The 23,336-nt window shown below is 39.9% G+C and overlaps 1 protein-coding gene across 1 annotated transcript; it reads left to right on the top strand.

The window, feature by feature from the left end:
* Window positions 1–13,886: 13,886 nt before the first annotated feature.
* Window positions 13,887–22,388, top strand: PSMD7 (proteasome 26S subunit, non-ATPase 7). The gene is made up of 7 exons (XM_033128950.1): window positions 13,887–14,079; window positions 16,174–16,265; window positions 17,110–17,202; window positions 17,893–17,990; window positions 18,564–18,644; window positions 20,585–20,676; window positions 21,401–22,388. The coding sequence occupies exons 1-7, from the start codon at window positions 14,006–14,008 to the stop codon at window positions 21,837–21,839; spliced, it is 969 nt and encodes a 322-aa protein (XP_032984841.1). The 5' UTR covers window positions 13,887–14,005; the 3' UTR covers window positions 21,840–22,388.
* Window positions 22,389–23,336: the final 948 nt, after the last annotated feature.

Raw genomic sequence — 23,336 nt, 5'->3', positions numbered from 1 at the left:
CTTGGTGAAAGCCAAAATAAGGCATAGCAGATAACTATGACTACTAAGATAAAGAAAAACCTGCAGATATTTGGAAGACTTGAGAGCAGGTCAGTAATAATGAAGCATTACCACAAATCCAGGTTAACTTACTTCTCTTCTGACTTCCATGTCAAAAAAAAAAAAAAATCCTATGTATATGAGCAACATACTGATTTTTTAGACTTTGCCCTTTCCCGTTCTTCAGAAAGCAAAAAATTAGTTTATTGTTGACAAGCACTGCTCTATTCTTAAAACACACAGTATACCAACTTCAAATTGATCCAACTTGCTTTAAATTCTTCCTCGCTAGTTTTTCTAGTTGCGTTAAAACTTCAACTAAAGATGTGTGCATGTGTCCAAAACTGGAAGGTACATATAAAAACTAAAACAAGTAGCTACACTTGATATTAGGATTAGGGTTGATTTTTTTTTTCTTCCAACAGCAGTTATTTAATATTATTGAGCCAGTTTTTCCAATTAAATAATAAATGCTTCTTTGATTTACTGTCTTGAAGAAAATAAGGAAAGGAAAAATATCTCGCTCCTTACAAAGATAAAAAGCTTCGTCTTGTCTCCAAACCTTGTACTAGTGTTGATAGTACATTTATCAATCTACATCTAAGAGTCAGGTAAAACTGAGAAGAAGAAAAAAAATGCTTGCTTTTATACAGCCATTAAGAGTGGAATCAGAATGGAAACAAAAGACAAAAGAAAAAGTGGCCTTCCAGACATTTTAAAATATTAAAGAGATGAAAATAGTTGTTTATTGTATTAATTTAATGAATTCTTTTTATTAAAGCTGAAAGCAAGTGTAATCGAAGGAAGAGGTAAATTCAAAATACAGGTCTGAGGCTCAAACCAAAGTAGCTCCCAGGGCTAAATCCGGCCTCCTGGGTTTTCTTTTATAGTCAACTGTTATAAGTGTTCCTGTACCAATCTTAAAACGTCTTGTTTTAATCGCAGCAGCCCCTAGCACTGATCCTGAAAGAAAATGAACTCTTCAGATGGGAGATTTCCTACAGTCTGCACACCACAGTCTCTTTGGGCTTCATCCAAGAGAGGTGAACTGTGCTCCACTGTGGCCTGCTTACAGCCTTTCAAAGCACAATGGAAAATGGTTTTCTAACATATCTGTACCATGCAAGGGTTCCTGTGGAGAGTTCTATTTCCTGGGTATAAACTAGAAATTGCTGTAATTTTTTCAGTTCTTCTTAATTTGCAGTTAAATGAAATATGACAACAACAAAAGGAATAACAACCATGCAGGTATCCAGGGCCAACACAGAGAGTCATCACTTGTGTAAAGCATAAGACAAGGCAAACCTCTTTAGACTAATTAACTCTTTCTGCAACAGTTAGCCATTCGAAAAATCAAAATGATCATAAATACATTTAGAAAAAAGGAATTTTAAAAAACACATTTTCATAAACTAAAAACCTTGAGGCAAAAAAATAAAGAAATACTATGTAAACACAAAAGATGAATTCAAACTCTGTTGTGCTGGATTACTTAAAATAGAAACATCAGGGAGTAAAAAAAAAAATTCTTATAATATGTTTTAAAATATAATAATGATTATCTAATGATAACCATGTCTAACATCTATTGAGTTTTTACTATGTTCCAAGAACTGCGCTAAGCTGCTTTATATCACAGGACAGACTCGTTTTTGCCTGCCCAGCGCTCATTCCCCGCTGGTTCCAACATCCTCTTTTTCCTTCCCCACTCCGAATGATCCCGGTGAGCTGATCCACCACAGTTGCCCCATCCCCAACTGATCCCAGTCTGGACATTTAGTGAACTCCATTCCCCTGGGCACAGTGGTTAGGTCTGAGATAGCATCCAGTGCTAGAAAAGCCAATCCAATTTCACAAATAAAGGTTTGGAGTTCAAGGTCTCCCTTCCTTTAAAGATTTAAACTTGTAATTGTCTATAGCCATCAACATGTTTCCCTATCACTGGCAGGAAATTGGTCCGAAGATGGAACCAAAACACTGAAAGGTAGACAGAAAAACATCATTTGAGCCCCTAGAACCAGCAGGGCCCTTGAGCTTGCCTGTTACATGACATAATAAATTTCCCTCTGTGTTTCAGCTGTCCCCTACTAGCAATCAAGAATGGTCTGGCTAGTGCACGTCCCTAGCCCCTGCAGTCACATGAGTACACACCAACAGCCGGCGCCCCCACAGTGCTCATGTGCCCACAGCTGGCCCTGGCCCCTGCCACTGTGTGTGTTTCTGCAGCAGGTCCCTACCATCACAGAGGCACCTACAGTTGGCCCCTGCAGCCAAGCATGTGCATACCACCAGCTCTGGCCACCATTGCTACCTGCCCTGGTCCTAGCTGCTAGACCTAGAGGCACTGCTAAGGACCCTGCCAGCCTTTGCAACCACTGCAGACCCCTAACAGCTCTTGCCAAGAATCATACAGTTAATGTTGTGCACCCCAGCTGCCTGAGCCAACAAGACACCACATACCTGAGGACTCAGAGCCACCACTTGCTCTCAGACTTAGCACTCTGCACCACTAGACACAGGGCCACAGCACACTCCAGCATGCCCTCACCCACAGGTGAAGGTCTTCCCTTACTCAAGTCAGTCCATAAAATCTGGAAAAGATGACTGCTGTCTTCAAATGCACAGACACCTATGCAAGGCTAAATGGATCATGAAGAACCAGGGAAGCATGACACCAACAAAGGAAACAGTAAACTTCAGGTACCTGAACCTAAAGAAATGGAGCTACACAAACTGCCTGACAAATAATTCAAAATAATGATTCTAAAGATTCTCAGAGAACTACAAGAGAACCAGATGAACAATTTGACAACATCAGAAGAAAAAAAATTCAAAAATAAAATGAGAGGTTCAACAGAGAGATAAAAAATAAAAAAGAACCAAACAGAAATTTTGGAGCTAAAGGATACATAATGACTGAACTGAAGAATTCAAGAGCGAGCTTTCAACAGCAGACAAAGCTAAGTATGGGAAAGAATCAGTGAACTCAAAGACAGATCATTTGAAATTATTGTCAAAGGAGCAAAAAGAAAAAAGGGTGAAGAAAGCCTACATGAATTATGGGATACCATTAAGAGAAACAACTGTGCATTACTGGATTCCCAGAAGGAGAAGAGAGGAGAAAGAGACAGAAAACTTATTTAAAGAAATAATGACTGAGAACTTCCCAAATCTGGTGAAAGATTTGGACATCCAAATTCATGAAGCTCATCAGTCACCCCAAAATTTCAACCCAAAATAATCTTCTCCAACACACATTATAATAAAACTGTCAAAATCAAAGACAAAGAGAATTTTTAAAGAGGCCAAAAACAAAAACAAAAAATCCCTCACATATGAAGGAATCCCCAAAAGGCTATCAGCGGATTTCTCAGCAAAAATGCATACCAAGAAAGAGCAGGATGATATATTATTATAAAAGTACTGAAAGGAAAAAACTGCCAACCAATAATACTTTACCTGGCAAAGTTGTCCTTCAGAACCGAAGGATACTTTCCCAAACAAACAAAAGCGGAGGGAGTTCATCACCACTCGACCTGCCTTACAAGAAATGATGAAAGGAGTTCTTCAAGCTGAAATGAAAGGACACTAATTAGTAACACAAAAACATATGAAAATATAAAACACACTGGTAAAGTATATAGCTAAATTCAGAATACTCTAATACTATATGACGGTGTGTCAATCACTTAACTCTAGTATGAAACTTAAAGGACAGAAGTATTAAAAACAACTATAGTGACAATAATTTGTTAATAGATACACAATACAAAAAGATGTAAATTATGACATCAAAAACAAAAAATATGGAGGAGAGTAAAATGGTAATTTATATGTGATCAAAGTTGTTAATCAGCTTATAAAACTATTACAAGATGTCTTATGTAAGGCTCAGGATAACCATAAAGCAAAAATCTACAGTAGATACACAAATGATCAAGAGAAGGGAATCAAAGAATGATCTGGCTAATATGGGTACATTAGTTAGTGTACTATCATCCACTTTTACAGATGAGGAAACAGAGGATGTTAAAATGCACAGGTCTGTCTGCTTGTAGAAGCCATACTACTAACCGCTATGCTCTTCTGTCCTGAGAATATGACAGCCTATTTCTAATAATTTCCACTAAAAAAGAATTAATAATAATACAGAAAAATTGGAAAACACACAACAGTAAAAAAAAAATGAAATATACTACTCATTGTCACTAAAAACAACCACTGTTAACAATTTGATGTATTTCCTTCAAGGCTTTTTTCTGAAGCATTATCTAATAATAGCTCATATTAATACTTCAGCATTCACAGAGTACTTTTTAAAACTAGTACTTCTTATTTCTTACATGGATTAAGAACCTCACATTACTGTACATTAGGTAGCTAAACAAACCCTACCCTTAAAGAGGTTAAACTGGAAGCAGAGGGCAGTAGACAAATAGAGGACCATGTTTACAAACTAGCCTATCTTTACATATATACGCTTACTCAAAAGCAGGAAAACATCAAAAACATTCAGAATCAACTGAAAGGTCAGCCCAGTTTGCATAAGATCTCTTAGCAAAACGAGTGCTAATTTACCTACCTTCCTTGAAAGAATCAAAAGTAAAACACAAAATTATTAGAAGTTTCTCAAAGCACAGCTTTTAGAATGTTACTAATTCAAGTGTTTATTATTGAGTGCTATTAAATGTCTGGCACTAACAAAGACGAATCGTACAAAATCCCTGCTCTCTAGGGCCGCTCTTTCTACTGGGAGCCTGAAAATAAACAGGGACCGGATAATATGGTAAGTACAATAACAGACCATTTGCCAAATGCCTGAATCTAACTGTCTAGGGGCACAAGGCCTTTATAAAGGTTCCTGAACTAAGATTCAAAGGATGACTTGGGGGTTCTATAAGCATACAACATAGGGAAGGACACTGCAAGCACAGAAAACGTGTGCAAAGGAACCTAAGCATAAGCATGGCACAGCAGAGAAATCACCACTCTGGTGTTTAGGTGGCATGTAAAGAAGAGCAGTCAGGGGCCAGAAAGTAACTAGTCTCTTAAGCCATTTGCAGGGCTAAGTAATTAGATTTCTGTGAAAAGGAATGGAAAATCTAGAATGACATCCAAGTTTCTGAATAAGCCACTTGGGTTATGGGGGCATCTACTAAGCTCAGAAGAAGCAAATCTGGAAAGAAAAACGACAAGTTCAATTCTGCCCAGCTCAATTTGTGGTGTTTATGGGACATAGAACATCCAGACTGAGAGATCCTATAGTCAGAATTCTGTCCTGATCTAGAACTCAGCAAAGAGTTTTAAGCCTAAGGTGTTTTAATAAACTGCCTACCATCATCAACCAGATCATACATGTCTGTAGAAAATCCACACAAAATTCTTAGCAACTCAGGGTGGCTCACCTAAGTTTTCCAGAGAAATTAATTTTCTCCCTCTCACCCAAGATACGCTATACCTAGTTTCCATATACTGTCCTCAGTAAGGAGAAGAAAGTACAGGGTTTGAGGATTATAGGACCTACTGATGTTGGGGTCACAAACTTATCTCACATTTGACAGTTAAATGTGCAGACAACCTGTACTCTCATTTTTGTCTATAACTAACTATCTTTCACAAGCCTCCATATGCTGATTAACATGGGAAAAATAACTTTTTAAAAATTCAATGTCCAAACTGGCTTAAACAATCCCTTTAGAATAGTTTCCATCACTTAGCTGGTGTTCTCCTTACCCTCCCTTCTGTCCCTAAGGACTGCTGGTGTATGAAGAGAGGTGTGGCGTGTACATGACTTGGTGGCAATGGAGGAAAGGGGCCTAGTCCTCATGCGGGTCCTTGGATGTGCGTTGGCCAGAGTCTGTTGATCTCTGACACAATGTTTCATAGCCTGGTTGCTGGGGCAATGCTAGCCTCCAAAATCCATTCCATGGCTGGTGGACCTGGGATATTTGCTTGTGGTTCGGCTACTCTAAGAGAGCTTCCAGGCCAAGTGGCCTCACCTCAGCCCCTCTGAGGTACACCTGTAACTGTGGTTAGGGCCAGCTCGGGCATCCTGTGCTGTGGGATTCGGCGCAGAGCAGAGATCTTCCCCCACTGTGGCCATCTTCTCTTGCTATGCCACACACCAGAATCATGGTGGCTCAGGCAGCCAAACCTCAAAACCCTCATTCTACTTCCCTCACAGTGCTGTCAAATCAGTGGGCTGTACACAAGTGCAGGAAAATCGGAGATCTTCCTGAGTCCCAAACAAGGCACAAGATAGTAGGAACTGCTCCCTGCCCTCAGGTCCCCTCACTTGTTCAACACACCTCCCACTCTCCGAGACATGAGACAAAGCCCAAAGAAGGGAACACTCCCATCTGACCACCTTGCTCGTCTTCACCCTTCACTTCCCTTGGAAGGAAAAGGAGTGGAATTTTTTATTTTTACTTCCCTTACATCATATTTTCATTCTTCCTGATTCTGGCTAAGCCTTAGTGGGAGCAGGACAAGACACTTCCTTAAACTATTGGACTAAGGTCCCTATAAACTGAGATCTCTAAGCTAGGATGGAAACAAGGAGAATAAAAAGATTTAGAAAATTATCTCTCGAGACAATGTCCTAGCTTGCAGAGGTATTAGCTTAATGAATAACCAATTTTCATGTCAGAAGCTAAATACTACCTATTTATCTCTAACTTACCTTGTTTTTGAACCACACCCTCCCCACAGATGGGAACCTCCCGAACACTAGAGCAAATGTTTTATATGGGAAAGCCAAAAGACAGGAAGGATGTTAATTTTTCAAGATTACCTCCACTGCGTATATCTAATAGCCTCCACATCCATTATAACATAACCGCAGTTCAATGCACAGACACACATATGTATCTTTATAATGCTTTTTCCCTTTGTATATATAACTTCTAAAAATCTTAATTTTTCATTCCCTGATATTTCCTTGTATGCTGTCAATTTTTATTAATAAAGTACTAGAATTTTAAAATTATTTTCTTACTTTTATTATGAGATGATAGAGAAATCTAAAGAACTCCTCTTAGGAAAAAAATTTTAACGACCAACAGAGGCCTTAAGCAACATATGTAATTTATAATAGGCAGGGAACTATTTTTATACAGTCTTTGTTGAATACATAATTCCATCCTATATACCTGTATTATCAGTGTTTTATCAGCCATCGCATTTCACTTGTTATTGCAGAGCTCCGGCACTTTACTAAGTTTCTCAGAATCCCAGGGATTTGTTCATGCATACAACAATGAGTCGGTGGTATCCTTGGTTTTATTTTTTTCCGGCTCTGGCCCCTGTCTGTTACATGTCTTCACATCCTCCAGTCCTGCTGACACTGCTAACCACCATCAACGCCTACAGACTCCAGTCTCTTGCCATCACCATTGCACAAGTACTGGGGCCTCAAGGGGCCAAAACTGCAAAGTGAATAAGAAGTCTCCATGTTCTCTCCACGTTTTTAGGATACACTGTTAGAGAAATACTATAAGCAGTGCTACCACTTGTGCTAGAATATCTCACAGAGATTTTACAAAACAGCTCTTTCAATTTTCTCATAAAGTTTACCCAGCATGGCTTTCTGGACTCAGATATAATTCCATGACAGGCTGAACTGAGAGCCAAATCTGAGTGGCAGATTCATGCTATCTCAAGAATCACTGTTCTCCCTCCAAAGACTGAGGCTTTGTTTCTGGGTCAAACTGGTCTACCTGACTCTTCTCTTAAGATGAGTTCCATTCTAGGTTTCTCAGTGACTCACCTAAGTTGAGTTCTGGTGGGTCTACCCTGGCTTGCCAGACATTCCCAAGAATATTTGAACCCCAACAATAAATACAGCTTAGGCTGAGGGTGGTGTATCTGCTATACGTTTTTCTTCCAAATCTAGTAAGATGATAAATAGAGACGCAAAGTTCAAACGATTTCCTTCCACAGTTGCAGGACCATTATTCTATGCTCTGGACTTAACAAAAATAAGAACTCTTTCAAGATACTACGGTTTGTGGGGACTATCTCCCTAAATTGAAACACAAAGATGGATCAGAGGGAGTGATATGAGTAAGAGAGCAGTAAAGGAATTCCTAGCACTCACACCTTCCCAGAAATACCAATTTGAACAACTATCCACAGGCAAAAATACTTTCACAAGAGGTAAGAATTTCAGGTAAGAAATTACAGCACATGGTAGAGCATAGAAACAAGAAAAGATGCATTGAAGAAGATAGGGAAGACAGTTTCACATTTCTCCTGTCACCCTTTCCTCAAGCCTAGGCAGCTCAGCAGTGGGGAGACACCCTCTCTGTGGGGGAAGGAAAGTGAAATGAGCACCCAATTTCACCACAAACCCCAGCACCAGGGACAGGCCAAGCTCCTAACCCACTCTAGCTATAGCTCGCTCCTGTGGCCCCAGATGGTTCCTCTGGCCTCAGGACCTCAATCCATCCCAGCACCAAACTGGCTGTGGCAGCATCCCCAGGGACTTGAACTATGGACCTAAGAGATATACAGAACATCCCATCCAACAGCAGCAGAATACACACTCCTCTCAAGTACACACAGAACATTCTCCTGGATAGATCATACCTTAGGTCACAAAGCAAGCCTTAGCAAATGTAAGAAGATTGAAAGCATACCAAATATCTCTTCCAACTATAACATTATAAAACTGGAAATCAATAACAGGAGTAACACTGGAAAATTCACAAACACTGTTAGTTAAATAATATATTCCTGAATAACCAATGGTTCAAAAGGGAAATCAAAAAATATCTTAAAATAAATAAAAATGAGAATACAACATACCAAAACTTATGGGATGCAGCAAAAGCAGTCCTTAGAAAAACAGTTATAGTGATAAAAGTCTACATTAAGAAAAAGGATCTCAAACAACCTAGCTTTATACTTAAAGGACCTAGAAAAAGAAGAACTAAGCCCAAAAATGGCAGAAGGAAAGAAAAAACAAAGATCAAAGCAGAAATAAATGAAACCAGAAAAACAATAGAAAAGATCAATGAAACTAAGAACTGTTTTTGAAAAGATAAACAAAATTAACAAACCTTTAGCCAAACTAAGCAAAAAAAGAGAGAAGACACAAATAAAATAAGAAATGAAAAAGGAGACATTATAACTGATACTACAGAAATATAAAGGATAATTAGAGTCTAACTACCATGAACAATCACACACCAACAAATTGGATAACCTAGAATAAATGGATAAATGCCCAGAAACATACAACCTACACAGACTGAAACATGAAGAAACAGAAAATCTGAACAGAATAAGGAAAACAAAGCATAGTCAAAAAACCTCCCAACAAAGAAAAGCCCAAGATCAGATGGTTTCACTGGTGAATTCTACCAAACATTTAAAGAAGAATTAACACCAATCCTTCTCAAAATCTTCCAAAAACTGAAGAGGAGGGAATACTCCCAAACTCGTTTTATGAGGTCAGCATTACCCTGATCCCAAAGCCAGATAAGGACACTACAAGAAAAGAAAACTACAGGCCATTATCCCTGATAAACATGAATGCAAAAATTCTCAACAAAATACTAGCAAACCGAATTCAACAGTACATTAAAGGGATCATACACCATGATCAAGTGGGATTTACACCTGGTTGGATTTACACCATGGATGGGTTCAACATACACAAAGTAATAAATGTGATACACCACATGATCATCTTAATACAAGCAGGAGAAGCATTTGATAAAATTCAACATCATTTCATGTTTACAACTCTCAACAAGTTAGGTATAGAAGGAACATATCTCAACATAATAAAACCCATACATGACAAGCCCACAGCTAACATCATACTCAATAGCAAAAGTTGAAAGCTTTCTTTCCAAGATCAGGAACAAGACAAGGGTGGTCACCCTCACCACTCTTATTCGACATAGTACTGGAAGTCCTAGCCAGAACAACTGGGCCAGAAAATGAATAAAAGGCATCCAAATCAGAAAAGAAGAAGTAAAATGTATCTCTTTGCAGATGATATGACCTTATATACACAAAATCCTAAAGGCTCCACCAAAAAAATATTAGAACTAATCAACAAATTCAGTAAAGTTGTAGGATACAAAATCAGTTGTGTTTCTATATACTAAAAGGAAAATCTAAAAAAGAAATAAAGAAAACAATCCCATTTATAACAGCATTGAAAACAATAAAATACTTAGAAACAAATTTAGCCAGGGTGGTGAAAGATCTTACACTGAAAATCATAAGACATTGATGAAAAAAATGAAGAAAACACAAATAAAGGAAAAGATTCCTCAGAAAATTAAAAATAGAACTACCATATGATTCAGCAAGCCCTCTTCTGGGTGTATATCCAAAGGAAATGAAATCACTATGTCTAAAAGATGCCTGCATCCCCATGTTCATTGTAGCATTATTCACAATGGCCAAGACATGTATACAACCTATGTGTCCACTGACGGATGAATGGATAAAGAAATGGATAAAGAAAATGTTATATACCGGGGGTGCCAAAAACATGTATACACATTTTAAGACATGTTATCTATGCTCAAGCAGTAATTCGCTGCAATCAGAAGTGTCTGGACGCTGATGCTAACCACTTTGAGCACCTCTTGTAATTGCAGAAGTCAAACATGACTTGTATTCATATTTTGTTATCGGTATGTATGGAGTATTACAATGCAGTTTTTTTCCTTTCTTAAAATGTGGATAGGGCCAGATGGTGGCTCAGGTGGTTGGAGCGCTGTGCTTCTAACGCCAAGGTCGCCAGTTCCATTCCTACATGGGCCAGTGAGCTGCACCCTCTACAGCTAAGAGTGTGAACAACAGCTCTCCCTGGAGCTGGGCTGCCATGAGCAGCAGGAGGTTGGTGTGTGCTGCCAAGGGCTGCTGAGTGCTGCCGCAGGCTACCGTGTGCTGCCATGAGAGGCCGGTGGCCAGCATGAGTGGCCGGTGGTCAGCGTGAGCAGCCAGCAGCCGGTGAGAGCTGCCGTGAGCTGCTCTGAGCGGCCGACCAACAACTGGCAACCGACTGCCTCAGCCGGGGGAGCACAAGGCTCCTAATACCAGCATGGGCCAGGGAGCTGTGTCCTACACAGCTAGACTGAGAAACAATGGCTTGAACCATGGTTGGAGGGGGGCAGAAAAAGGGGGGGGAAATGTATATACATTTGTGGGCACTATATATATATATTTCACCACATATATTTCACTATATATGTATTTCACTATATATACATATATTTCATTATGTACATATGTATATATGTACATACTAAAATATAATTCAGTCATAAAAAGGAAATCCTACCATTTGTGACAACATAGATGAACCTTGAGAGCATTATGCTAAGTGAAATAAGTGAGGTAGAAAAATACTGTATGATCTCACTAAATCCAAAAAAAGCAAAACTCATAAAAATAGACAATAGTGGTTGCCAGAGGCTAGGGGTAAGGGAGACGTTGGTCAAAGGATACAAACTTTCAGTTATAAGACAGGGATCTAATGTACAAAATGGTGACTAAAATTAACAATATTGTATTATATACCTGACAGATCTTAAATGTTCTCGCAACAACAACAAAAAAAATGGTGATTATGTTAGGTGATGGAGGTATTAACTAACCTTATTGTGGTCATCATTTTGCAATATACAGAGGGTGCCAAAAAAATGTATACACATTTTAAGAAAGGAAAACTATTAAAATTGTAATACTCAATATCTACAGGTAACAAAAGATGAATACGAGTCGTTTGAATTCTCCAACTACAAGAGGGGCTCAAAGTGGTTATCATCAGCATCCAGACACTTCTGATTTACAGCAAACTACTGCTTGAGCAACGCTGACCAAAGTGTCCACCTGTAGACATTTTTTTAACACACAAACCACCCCTCCCTCCATATATGTGTATCAAGTCATGTTGTGCATCTTAAACTTCACATTGTTATACCGTGTTTCCCCGAAAATAAGACCTAGTCAGACCATCAGCTCTAATGCGTCTTTTGGAGCAAAAATTAATATAAGACCCGGTACTATATTATATTAATATTATGTAAGACCCAGTCTTATATATTATAGTAAAATAAGACATATTAATTTTTGCTCCAAAAGACGCATTAGAGCTCATGGTCCGGCTAGGTCTTATTTTTGGGGAAACACGGTATATTAATTACATCTCAATAAATCTGGCGGGAAAAAACATGAAAAAAAATGATCAAAGGAAAAGAAAATGTATTACGCTTAAGCTCTCATCAGGTCCTTAAAATTAAGTCCAGAATTCAATGAACAAAAGAAAGGGATTACTTATATCTGCTTCTGCATTCTTCTGAACGAATTCAGCCCCTAGTAGTGGCTACAGTACCAAGTATGATTTCAATTCAGTTCCATTAAAGAAAAAAAAAAAAAGGGCAACATGTAAAACAACTTCCTTATGATTTCAAGTCATCTTTTTATACTCTAAATGTATTTTAGTCCAAAAAGTGCTTCCTTATCAAAATCAATCTTTGATCTTCTGAACGCTACTAAATCTTTAATTACAAAATTGAGGAGGAAAATCCTTCCAAGCGCTTTCCATAATATTTGCACATCTACTCTGTGTCGAATAACATTATATAACAGATGAAACAAGAATCCCTACTTTGAATCAGGGACTAAACACCAGCAAGCAAGCTTTAACATATCACACAACGAGGGCTGACTTAAATTTTCTTAAAGTTCTTTAAGCAGTAGTAGCAATTATCTCACTGCCAAATCAAAAATATTAAAAGGAATGAGGAAAAGCTAAAGATGTGTTCCCCAAAGTAGGAGGAGTACCTGTAATAAGTGATGGGTAGGACCCAGAAAGAGTATCAAAAGCATCCTAATTACACTGGAAGCAGGCTAAGATTCAGAGGAAAAGTCTCCTGGTTATTCCTCAGAGGTCAGATCATCTGGTTATATCAGGAAGGTAACAGGTGTTTAAAGACAGGATAAACAATTGTATGTCAACTGTAATTGAAAAATAAAACTTTACTTTAAAAAAAGCAGATAAATAAGTGAATAATTCAAGTTGCTTATTGTTTTTGTATAGAGAAACAGCAACTTAAAATTAGAAATATAAACTTGTATGGATTTTAAGTAATTTGTTTTCTACAAATAAGCTTACGTCCTTGTCTCCTACATTTCCCCATTTAGTCTTTTTTCTCTTTCCTAGCTAAATATCAAAATATATTTCCATATTGCCTTCCATTTTTTTCTTCCTTTGCTAAGTTTTTATTTGAAAAGCAACCTGAATGGTCTGACTCCAGGCACAAACTGCGTTTTTCTAGCCCTACTTAAATGGTAAGTAATATAAAGACCGGTGGCAAACATAAATACAGGTGTGATTACCTGCAGAGTCCACAGTGAAGATTGAGGGGAAGTAACGCGCCAATAAAATGACAAGAGACAAATTACCGAATCTACTGTAGGGATGCCCTTTAATGCTAGAGATTTCGTTCATTTCTCTAAGAAGTTCTAGAGGATTTTGACTTGAAACGAAAGTGAACACTTTCTGGATGGTGGAAATATTAGTTATTACTATTTATATTTTTTCTTGGCATTTTTTTCTAGTCTTCAGATGGGAGGTGAGAGCGCACTGAAGCGCAAAGCTGCTGCAGAGAACGGTGCGGGCCAAATACCAGGAAGTCAACCTTTATCAGTCTTCAGTCTCCCTGTAGCTTTCAAGACCAGGGAAACTCGCAGCTAGTCACCCAAGGAAGTTCCCGCCTTTCTCTGGGATTGCCCCACCTCAAGCGGGCGACCGGAGGGACAGCCCGGGAACGACGCGCGCGCGGCACTCTGGGAGCGGAAGGAGGGCGCCGCGCGTAGGCGGCCAAGCCGGAAGAGGAGGAGCTGGGCCTGGAGGGTCTGCTAGAGTCCCTGCCGCTGAGGCTACCTGTGTTTTCGGGTCGCAGGGAGTGGAGCCTGGCGAGCGGGGTGTGTCGCGATGCCGGAGCTGGCGGTGCAGAAGGTGGTGGTCCACCCCCTGGTGCTGCTCAGTGTGGTGGATCATTTCAACCGGTGAGCGGGCAGCGCGGGGCGGCCTAGTGGGGCTGGCGGCACAGTCGCTGCTGAGTCACGGGCACTCTGGGGAAGGCGCAGCGGCCGCAGGATCGCTGATGGGCGGAGGGCGGCCCTGACTCGCCGAGGGGCCCCGACCAACCTCGATTCTGAAAGCCCAAGGCCACCCAGCATCGTGCCCCCGCCCCAGCCGGCACTCCGGGTCCTGCCGGTTTCTTTTACCAAGTCCGTACGCTGCGAGAGTATGGGGGGCAACCTCCAGTTCGCCCTGATCCCCCAGGCCTCGTGCCCACCTGTCACCTCGTCTGCCCCTGTTCACCTTAAAAGTCTCTGTGTCTCGTAGGGAAGCCCTTCAGACTCGCTCTTCTGTGCCTCTGAAGGCTGTCACCGAAATTCTGGTCTCAGCACCCTGAAGTGTTCCTTGGAAGAGCCGTGGTTTTAACTTGTGAAAGTTTCTAAGCAGGAATCTGGTTTTACGATAGCTTAAAAGTAGATGAGGTGTCAGTTATCTCTTTTAAAAGTGAGATCAGTTGGAGACTTTGGCATTAAAGAATAAGATAACATCCAGAGATGTTTCTTCCGTCTTCCCTTGCTTGTTTTCAAGCTGTTCATCCCGCTGGACCTGTTACACGTGTTCATAAGTTTTACAAGATAATTACTTGAATTGGCAAGTGTGAAGACCCAGTTGGGAGCATCTGCTGTAGGGTCATAGTTTTTAAGTGCCCATTCATTCTCCTGCGTCTTGCCTTGTACAACTCCTAATTCAACCAGAGCCAAAAACAAACTTGAGACCCTGTGCGGTTTAGGGTCCCTAGTTCCTTACCGTTGCTGTGTAGGATCCTCAGCCTAACAGGATATGCGGACTTTCCCACTGTACAGTAATGACTGTTTTTTCTCCAGTAGGATACTAGAGGTGCTGATGGGGCAGGTACCATTTCGGTTCTATTCAGTAAACTCAACAAACAGCTCTTAAAGGCATAGTGCAGGCAGACACACTGCTAGCTGCTGTGTCAGATAAGGAATGTAGGGTTTTATGAAAGGATTTTTGTAGACCAAAAGAAAAGCCAGTGAAGTGTAGAAGTTTTCTTTGACATGTGAAAACTCAGTGCCTAAGATTCTCCTCCCACCCAAAATCAGAACCACGAGGAATACAAAATCCCTAACTTTGTTTGATCCAGACCCCAAATTTAGTAAGCGTTGATAAATTTTTAAATAAATAATTACGTTAAACCCATGTGAAGCCAGCGACTCTTAAGGGTACTATTAAGGATCATAGTTCATTTCCCAGTGGCTTTTGTATCTCCTTTTAACAGAGTTGTACTGTGTCTGTCTCACTTGCTACACTTGTAGCTCCTTAGGACAAAATCACTGAGGTTTGATATGGAGATAGAAATTCTGAAGTAAAATCTCTCACTCATTCAGCCCTGCTCTCAGTGTGATTAGTCACCAGCTCACTTCTGACTTCCTTCTAATTAAGCCATTCAGAGAGACCACAAATGACACACACGTGCCTTGGGTCAGGATCACTTTCTGAGCCCCTATCTGGTTCAAAGAATTAGAACATCTAGTGAGGCTTGTTGCTATGGAATATATATTCCAGAGAACAGTTATCAAGCTGGACCATAAAACTGGTTGTACTGTAGCATCTTTATCCCTGAAAAGATTCAAGGATAGAAAAGATGAGGAAAGTTAAAAGAGAAAGGTAAGCTACAAAAACAGTAAAATAAAGTTAAATGTGGTAACATAAATGGTGTTTTCCAAACACCAACTAAATAACACTTTAAAACTTAAGATCAGGAGAGTTTTCGTGTTCTCCATTTTAAATTTCTATAAAGCTTGAGATTTTTCCAAGCTTGTATTATTTTGCAGTTAACAGTGAGTAAAAACTACCAGTGTACAAAGTTCAAGAATTACTCATTATATTTATTAGAATTTAATATTAAGGACTGACCTAACTCTATTACATTTCTTTAGTGGGATTAGTTCCCAGGTCAACTCATTCAACTGTATCTGTATCATGAATATTTCCTCTTGAGTATCTAATTGTTGGCACATCTCTCTGTGCCTATCAGACTGACCTGCTTTCTCATTCAGAATAGGCAAAGTTGGAAACCAGAAGCGTGTTGTTGGTGTGCTTTTGGGGTCATGGCAAAAGAAAGTACTCGATGTATCCAACAGTTTTGCAGGTAAAAGACAAGTTTTACATTTTTCTGAGCCTGGTTAAAATGTCAATTAACTTTAAAATTAAAAAAAAAAATTTGTGGTTTCCTATTTTTTACTAAAACCCAGGATTCTAATTAAGAATTGCTATAGAATAAAAAGGGAGGCTAAAGGCTACACACTAAACTGGATAGTAAATATTTTAAACTTGTAGCCATACAGTCTCCGTTGCAACTACCCAGCTCTGCTACTATAGCAGGAAAGCAATTATAGATAGTATGGAGACAAATGGGTGAATCTAGTCTACTAAAACTTTATTTATAAAAATAGACAGTTGATGTAGTTTGTAAACCCATGCCCTAAATTGTTAACCATGACTATGGGTTAGCAAGGGGAAGTTGGAGACCATAACCCTTTTATTCTGTTTTGTGAGTCTTTTTACAAGAGCATATCAATGTATTTTATGATTAAAACAACAACAAACAAGAACAAAATAATTGCTGGCATGACCTCTGGTCTAGAGGTCACTGACTCCAATGACTAAAAGGAGCAGATAGTAATGTAATTTGTCACAAGGGAAACATTAGGAAGAGATGGAGCTTTTAGCAAACTGAAGACCATGTGTCCTTTTTAAAGGGGGCAGCTTCTATCTGGCTCTAGGTCTTCTGATTTTTCAAGAGAAGCTGGAAGTCTGCATTTTTATGTGAGACTTCCTAGTTTTTAATGAAAGCAACTCAAAAATAATTTTAATACGGAGTTGGACAAACCACCTATGTGGATCAGATCTGGCCTAGGGGTCTCTAGTTGTGGCCTGTGCTCTAGAGTTCTATCCAGCACCCTAAACTAAATCTTACTTTTTTTTTTCTTTAGTCCCTTTTGATGAAGATGACAAAGATGATTCTGTCTGGTTTTTAGACCATGATTATTTGGAAAACATGTATGGAATGTTTAAGAAGGTCAATGGTATGTCTCAATTTTTTTTAAGAAGGTTTTGTGGCATTGATCTACAATCTGTGAATGTGTGTAAAGTTCTTTCTTTTTTAAGTATTCCCTTTAATATCAAGGGCCTTTTCCTTAGCTAAACTTAAGTAGGACTAGTGGTAGTAGACGAATGAGGTAGAATAAATGAGAAACTAGAATAGCAATTTAAGACCACCTTGATTTGGGGCGGGGGGGAGAGTTAGCCCTCTGCAGCAGAAAAATGAACTATCAAGTGAAATCTACCTGCCCCTAGAACTTTGGTACCACCAGGATCAATATATCTCTCCATCATGTGTATGGTTTTCATTTTATTTCATTACAGCAACAGATTGCTTTGGAAATGTTTATTCCTGAAACACTCAGAGTTGTAAACTATGTGACATGAACTTGTATTTGTTTATATGTTGCCTTAGAATTATTTTCTGGTTGTTTTCATGTATGACTGTTCTCCTAAATTAGTCTAAGATATGGATGTCTCTGGACTTCCATTGCCGCTTATTTTCTGAGAACTCTGTTTTTGAGTTTTAGATTTCAAAAGTACATCATTGTTTAAATAAATGTCTTGAATTTTGAAAAAGGTAGAGAACATAACAACTGGAGTTCTTATCCTTTTGAGGGAATTACATAGATCTTCATGTAACAATTCAAACCCACTGATTGTTTCCTTCCCAGCCAGAGAAAGAATAGTTGGGTGGTACCACACAGGCCCTAAGCTACACAAGAATGACATCGCCATCAATGAACTCATGAAAAGATACTGCCCTAACTCAGTGAGTGCACTCTAGCTTCAAAACTCTTGAATATTGTTTGCCAACTAACTCAAATGAGAGCATCTTCGGAAGGATTTGGGTAACAAATCATTTCACTGCTTTTCCTCTGTAAACTTGTGTTAATTTGTAATGTTTTGTGTAGCATACAATAACCCAATATGTTTAATAAGGAACAGTAAACACCTGCTAAGAGCCAGGTATGTAAGTTGTCTTCCTTCGTCCTCTCAATAACTATATGGGGCTGGTATCCTCTTTACAATAAGAAAACTGAGGTTCACAGTGGTTGGTTAGGTCCCGTAGGTGGTGGAGCTGGGATTAAAATGCTGGCTGTCTTAATTCTGATTTCCTCATGCTTGATAAGCCACACTATACTACCTCTCAGCTTGTTAATTAATGGAGGTGAAGGACATAGTAAATGATAATTTGAATGTAAACTCATTTTTTCCAAAAATTCTGGCTCATATCTGGTTCAAGGAATGAAATTGCTTCAGTACTCATCAGAAGAATAGCTTCTGCAATTAATCCTTATGTGCTCAGTGTGAGGTGGACTGCTAAGATGTGTTTCTCTGCCAGGTATTAGTCATCATTGACGTGAAGCCAAAGGACCTGGGACTACCCACAGAAGCATACATTTCAGTGGAAGAAGTTCATGATGTAAGTCATCTTGCTGTGAACCTAGGAGATTAGATTTGTTACTTACGGGCAGTTGTTTTGGGGTTTTTTGTTTGTTTTCCATTTTCAAGTCAACAAACCCTTTATAACAAAAAGAAGGTTGTTGGTTTCTGTTAACAGTTTGACATTATGGGTTTTCCCTTTGAGTGTTTGAATCACTACATTTTAGAAATAGAGAGGACCAGAGAAATCTAAAGTCCCATTTTACAAAGGAAATTGAGGCCCAAGGTAGTCAAATGATAGCCCAGAGATGTTCACAGCAAAGTAAATGGAGAGCCTGGTGAGCTTAGTGTTAATCTAATGCAGTTTCCTCTGTTGGGCCCCTCTGGGCCAGTATTCCTTTCTCCTTGAAGATTTTCAATCCCTAAGACTAGAGCATAGATTTTCAAATAGAGTAAGTCAGAGCTGCTGGAGCTAGATGACAAGACCCATCTGTATGATTTGATACTTGAATACTCATCTTCTCCTCATCCAGAACCTGCTTTGTGGTTCGTTAACTTGTACTTTGGGTGTAGACATAAAGGGCTGTCAGAATATAGCTTTTCTCTATTTCCAGGAAAACTGAACTCCAATTCTAGGATAGAATTTGAGGTGAAAATGTGTTTGTTAGGAGCATAAAATATTTGCATCTTGCATGTGCAGATAGCCTGATATTGAGTTTCCAAAGTCAAAAGCCTGAGGGATAGATTAAAATCTCTCTTTAGATTTCGATATGTAGTATTTATCCTTATATTCAGTTTTTATATCTGGAAAAAGATATTTTGGGTTAGGTCCCTGCAAATGTTCGTGGCACTGAGCTTTATCCTCCTGTTTTCTCTCTTTTGCTACTGGGGAGCTTAGATCCAATTTATTGTCTAGTTGCCATAAGGTTTCATCCCTGTCTTGATACAGTTATTTTTTAACCTTTACGCTGCCTCTTTCAAAAAGGAATTTGAGGCTGCTTAGACTCGTGCATGCATGCATGCACACACACTAAGGAAGCCAGATTTTTTAATAGCAGATAGAGGGGACATAAGGGTCATTTATAAGATGAAGCCAGGGAAAAACTCGTACCTAAAAAGGCATGTCATGAAGTCCTGCAAGAGGCTTAAAGGCTCTAACCATCCTAGCATACAAAGTCAAGAGGAAAACGGCATTGGCGGGATTTATACTGTCCTGGATAAACCAGTAGTAACAGCTAAGGTGTTCCACTTAATAGAAGTTAAGTGACTTACCCAAGATTCCACAGCTGCCTTGTCACATACATGGCAGAGTCAGACTTTGAACCCCGGCAGTTTGGCTGCAGAGTCTGTATCCTCACTGCTGTGCTGTCCTGCGTCGCAGACATTTTACAGCCTTTACAGGAGATGTACAGCTTCCTCTGGCACTAGATCGGAGAAAAGTCTCTCCTGAGTTCCATCAGGAAGTCACTCGGTGACACAGTGTACCACATCCCTGCACAGATCCTTTGATAAATTCAGGCCACCAAAAGCTAGTTGTTCTAATGCATCATTTGGTGCTCTGATATCATTTAATTCGAGGGACAATAATAGATGGTTAAAAGTTATATTTTCTGACAGAGGTTTGCCTCAAATTTAGGTATCCTGTATATTATCTTTTCTAGAAAGAACTATTACTTTAAGAATCAGCCTAATCAAGACTTCCTAATCAATCTCCACTGTGGGATTGAGAGGATTTCAAGATTTTCCTCAGAAAACAAGCTAATGGTGCCCCAGCAGAGCTTGTCACTGAGCAGGGCCACTGTGCTGTTAGCCTAGAAAAGAAGACAGCTTCCAAAGCAAACCTTCCCCACCCTTGCCATGGAAAACCCAGTAATGCACCCACGAAGTGGTTTGGCTTAAAGCAGAGGAATCAAGGTGTGAGAAGGAACATGTGCCGGTTTGCTTGTAAGTGAGTAACTATAGTTAAGCTTCCTCTCCCAGGATGGAACTCCAACCTCAAAAACATTTGAGCATGTGACCAGTGAAATCGGAGCAGAGGAAGCTGAGGAAGTTGGAGTCGAACACTTGTTACGGTGAGACTTAGCATGGCATCGGGATCGGAAGCAGCCCGAGAGGCCGCTCGGTGGAAGGGAGACAGCCATATCAGGGGTACAGAGCTACCTGGGTCATCTCTGAAAGGTCTGGGGTTATGATTGATGACTTTGTGACTAGTGCACCTTGTCTGGAAACTGTTACTATGACAGAAATAAGTGTGAAAATAAGTAGGCACATCCTCTTCCAGTGTGCGTCCTTTTCAGGGAATGTAGCGAGCCAGTTTTCTGCAGAGAATCTACTTCTTGAGATGGGTTTTATTTTAAAATACTCTACTTATATAACCCTGACTTAGAATGGTCATAGTTTTTGTCAAGCAATGACATCCCTTCCAGTTCAAACAGTTACTGCTGACTCACAGCATCGTATAGATGCAGGTGGAGAAAATGCCGCCCTTTGTTAGGAACAGGGAAGTGGAAGGAGAGAGCTTTTTTTTAAGTGAAAGTAGTTTCATTTGTAGCTCTCTCTCTTTTCTTTTGAAAATGCCCTGTGATGAGAAAAATAAAATACATGCCTCCCAATGAAAACAAAATTACGGCAGTTTATCCTCAGATCTTTGTAAACTGGAGAAGTAACATTTTTCTTTGGAAAACTTGCCCCTCGCTACAAATCTGGGTGTTTCCTCAGAACATGAGAACCTGCATGATAATACAGTTAAGTACACTGATGCTTTTTCCGGCCTGTTCTTGTGGGTTCTTATTACAGAGACATCAAAGACACCACAGTGGGCACGCTTTCCCAGCGGATCACAAACCAGGTCCATGGCTTGAAGGGACTGAACTCCAAGCTTCTGGATATCAGGAGCTACCTGGACAAAGTGGCCACAGGCAAGCTGCCCATCAACCACCAGATCATCTACCAGCTGCAGGACGTCTTCAACCTGCTGCCAGACGTCAGCCTGCAGGAGTTCGTCAAGGCCTTTTACCTGAAGACCAATGACCAGATGGTGGTGGTGTATTTGGCCTCCCTGATCCGTTCCGTGATCGCCCTACACAACCTCATCAACAACAAGATTGCCAACCGGGATGCAGAGAAGAAAGAAGGGCAGGAAAAGGAAGACAGCAAAAAGGATAGAAAAGATGACAAAGAGAAGGATAAGGAAAAGAGTGATGTAAAGAAAGAAGAGAAAAAGGAGAAAAAATAAAACCTGTAGCTTTTTAATTTGTAAATTAAAATCTTATAAACTAACTCAGTGTGCCGCCAGAGGGTTCTTTTCATTTTAAGTGCTTGTTAAAAAGCTGTACTGCTGAGAGCTCTCTGCCTCAGGTCTCTCGCTGTGGCATTACATGGACGCGGATGGACAGAGGGACGGATCTCGTACCTAAACACAGCCTAAGCTGCTGTGCATGGGGGATGTGACAGCTCAGACTTCAGATTGTGAGGAAAGTGAAGAGAAATAAACATAACATTTTTGATACTCTTCATTGTTTTATATGTAAAGCCAGGAGTTGAATTTTCCCCATCTCAAAAGACTCTTAGGGTCTATTGCTGGCAGTTTGCAAAGTTGCTAAATGGAATGCATGAATTCCAAAAGTGCTCTGCCTCGGAACACCTCGAGTTCTGACCCTTCTGAACTCCGTTGAGAGTAATACACCATGGGACTTTTGGACCCGCAGCTCTGGCACTCAGGGCTTGGGATCAAGCTCCATGTATTGTTTACCTTCAAAGACACAATTAAATGGCTTGTTTTTAAGTCTGTGTTCTAGTCGTTTTTGACTCTGGGAGTGGCGATCTGCTGTATTCAGAAGCAGCCAAGACAGTTGAAGCTGCCTTAAAGAATCATCTTAGACTTGGAATCTTTTATGAAAGCACCTCATTCCTTTAAACACACCCTGCTATAGTGAGGAGAGTGCTCAGCCGAGCCCAGGAGACCCTAGTTGGCCTCGGAATCCTCATGTGTGAAATATCTAAAGCAGCTTTTCCTCAGGGACACATTCAGTTTCTACTGCAGTAGGGCCGAGTACCTCAGACCACCAGGTTAACGGGGAGGTTACTGAGGCAAGGACGAAGCGCCCCCAAAGTAAGTGCTCAGGGCTCCTCTTGGAGCAAACAAGGTACTTTGTCATTTGACAGACAGTAGTCACTTGGATATTTCCTTTCTTGAGTAGTTAAAACCTCTAACTTAAAGTTCTCGAATGCACCATCTGGGCTATCATTGTCCAAAGGTTTAAGAATACAATAAAATAGCACTAAAACTAAGTCAATTCAATCTCAGAAACCACTTCATAATGTTACGATACTTCAAAGTTACCAGAAGTATCCATTTTTACTACACAGACCTGCCAAAGAGCTAGCTAGTGGAAATTTGAAGGTCAATAGTATGATGTTGAACTGAACTTTTATTCTACGTAAATAGAAGCATGCCCACAACAGGGTGTACTTCCAGGTTCATTAAAATTCTGAGATTTGAAAAAGGATGGCAAAGGAAGAACTACAGGGAGCCAAGTTTTACTTGGCTATTGCAGCAGTCAAAAAGGAGGTGGGTGTGCATCTAACAGTAAAAGAAATTTGAAATACACAGTTCAAAGCTTGAGAGATATTAAAAACCACAGGAGTACTAAAGGAGCTTCCGCATTTTGGCTTCCATGTTTACAAAAGACTGATAGGAGCAAGGAAACCTGGATCATTAACCTTCCAGGGA

The sequence above is a fragment of the Rhinolophus ferrumequinum genome, chromosome 15 (assembly GCF_004115265.2).
Source record: "Rhinolophus ferrumequinum isolate MPI-CBG mRhiFer1 chromosome 15, mRhiFer1_v1.p, whole genome shotgun sequence".
Classification (NCBI taxonomy): Eukaryota; Metazoa; Chordata; class Mammalia; order Chiroptera; family Rhinolophidae; genus Rhinolophus; species Rhinolophus ferrumequinum.
The sequence above is the reverse complement of the archived record's forward strand: the minus strand, read 5'-3'. Positions and strand labels throughout refer to the sequence as shown.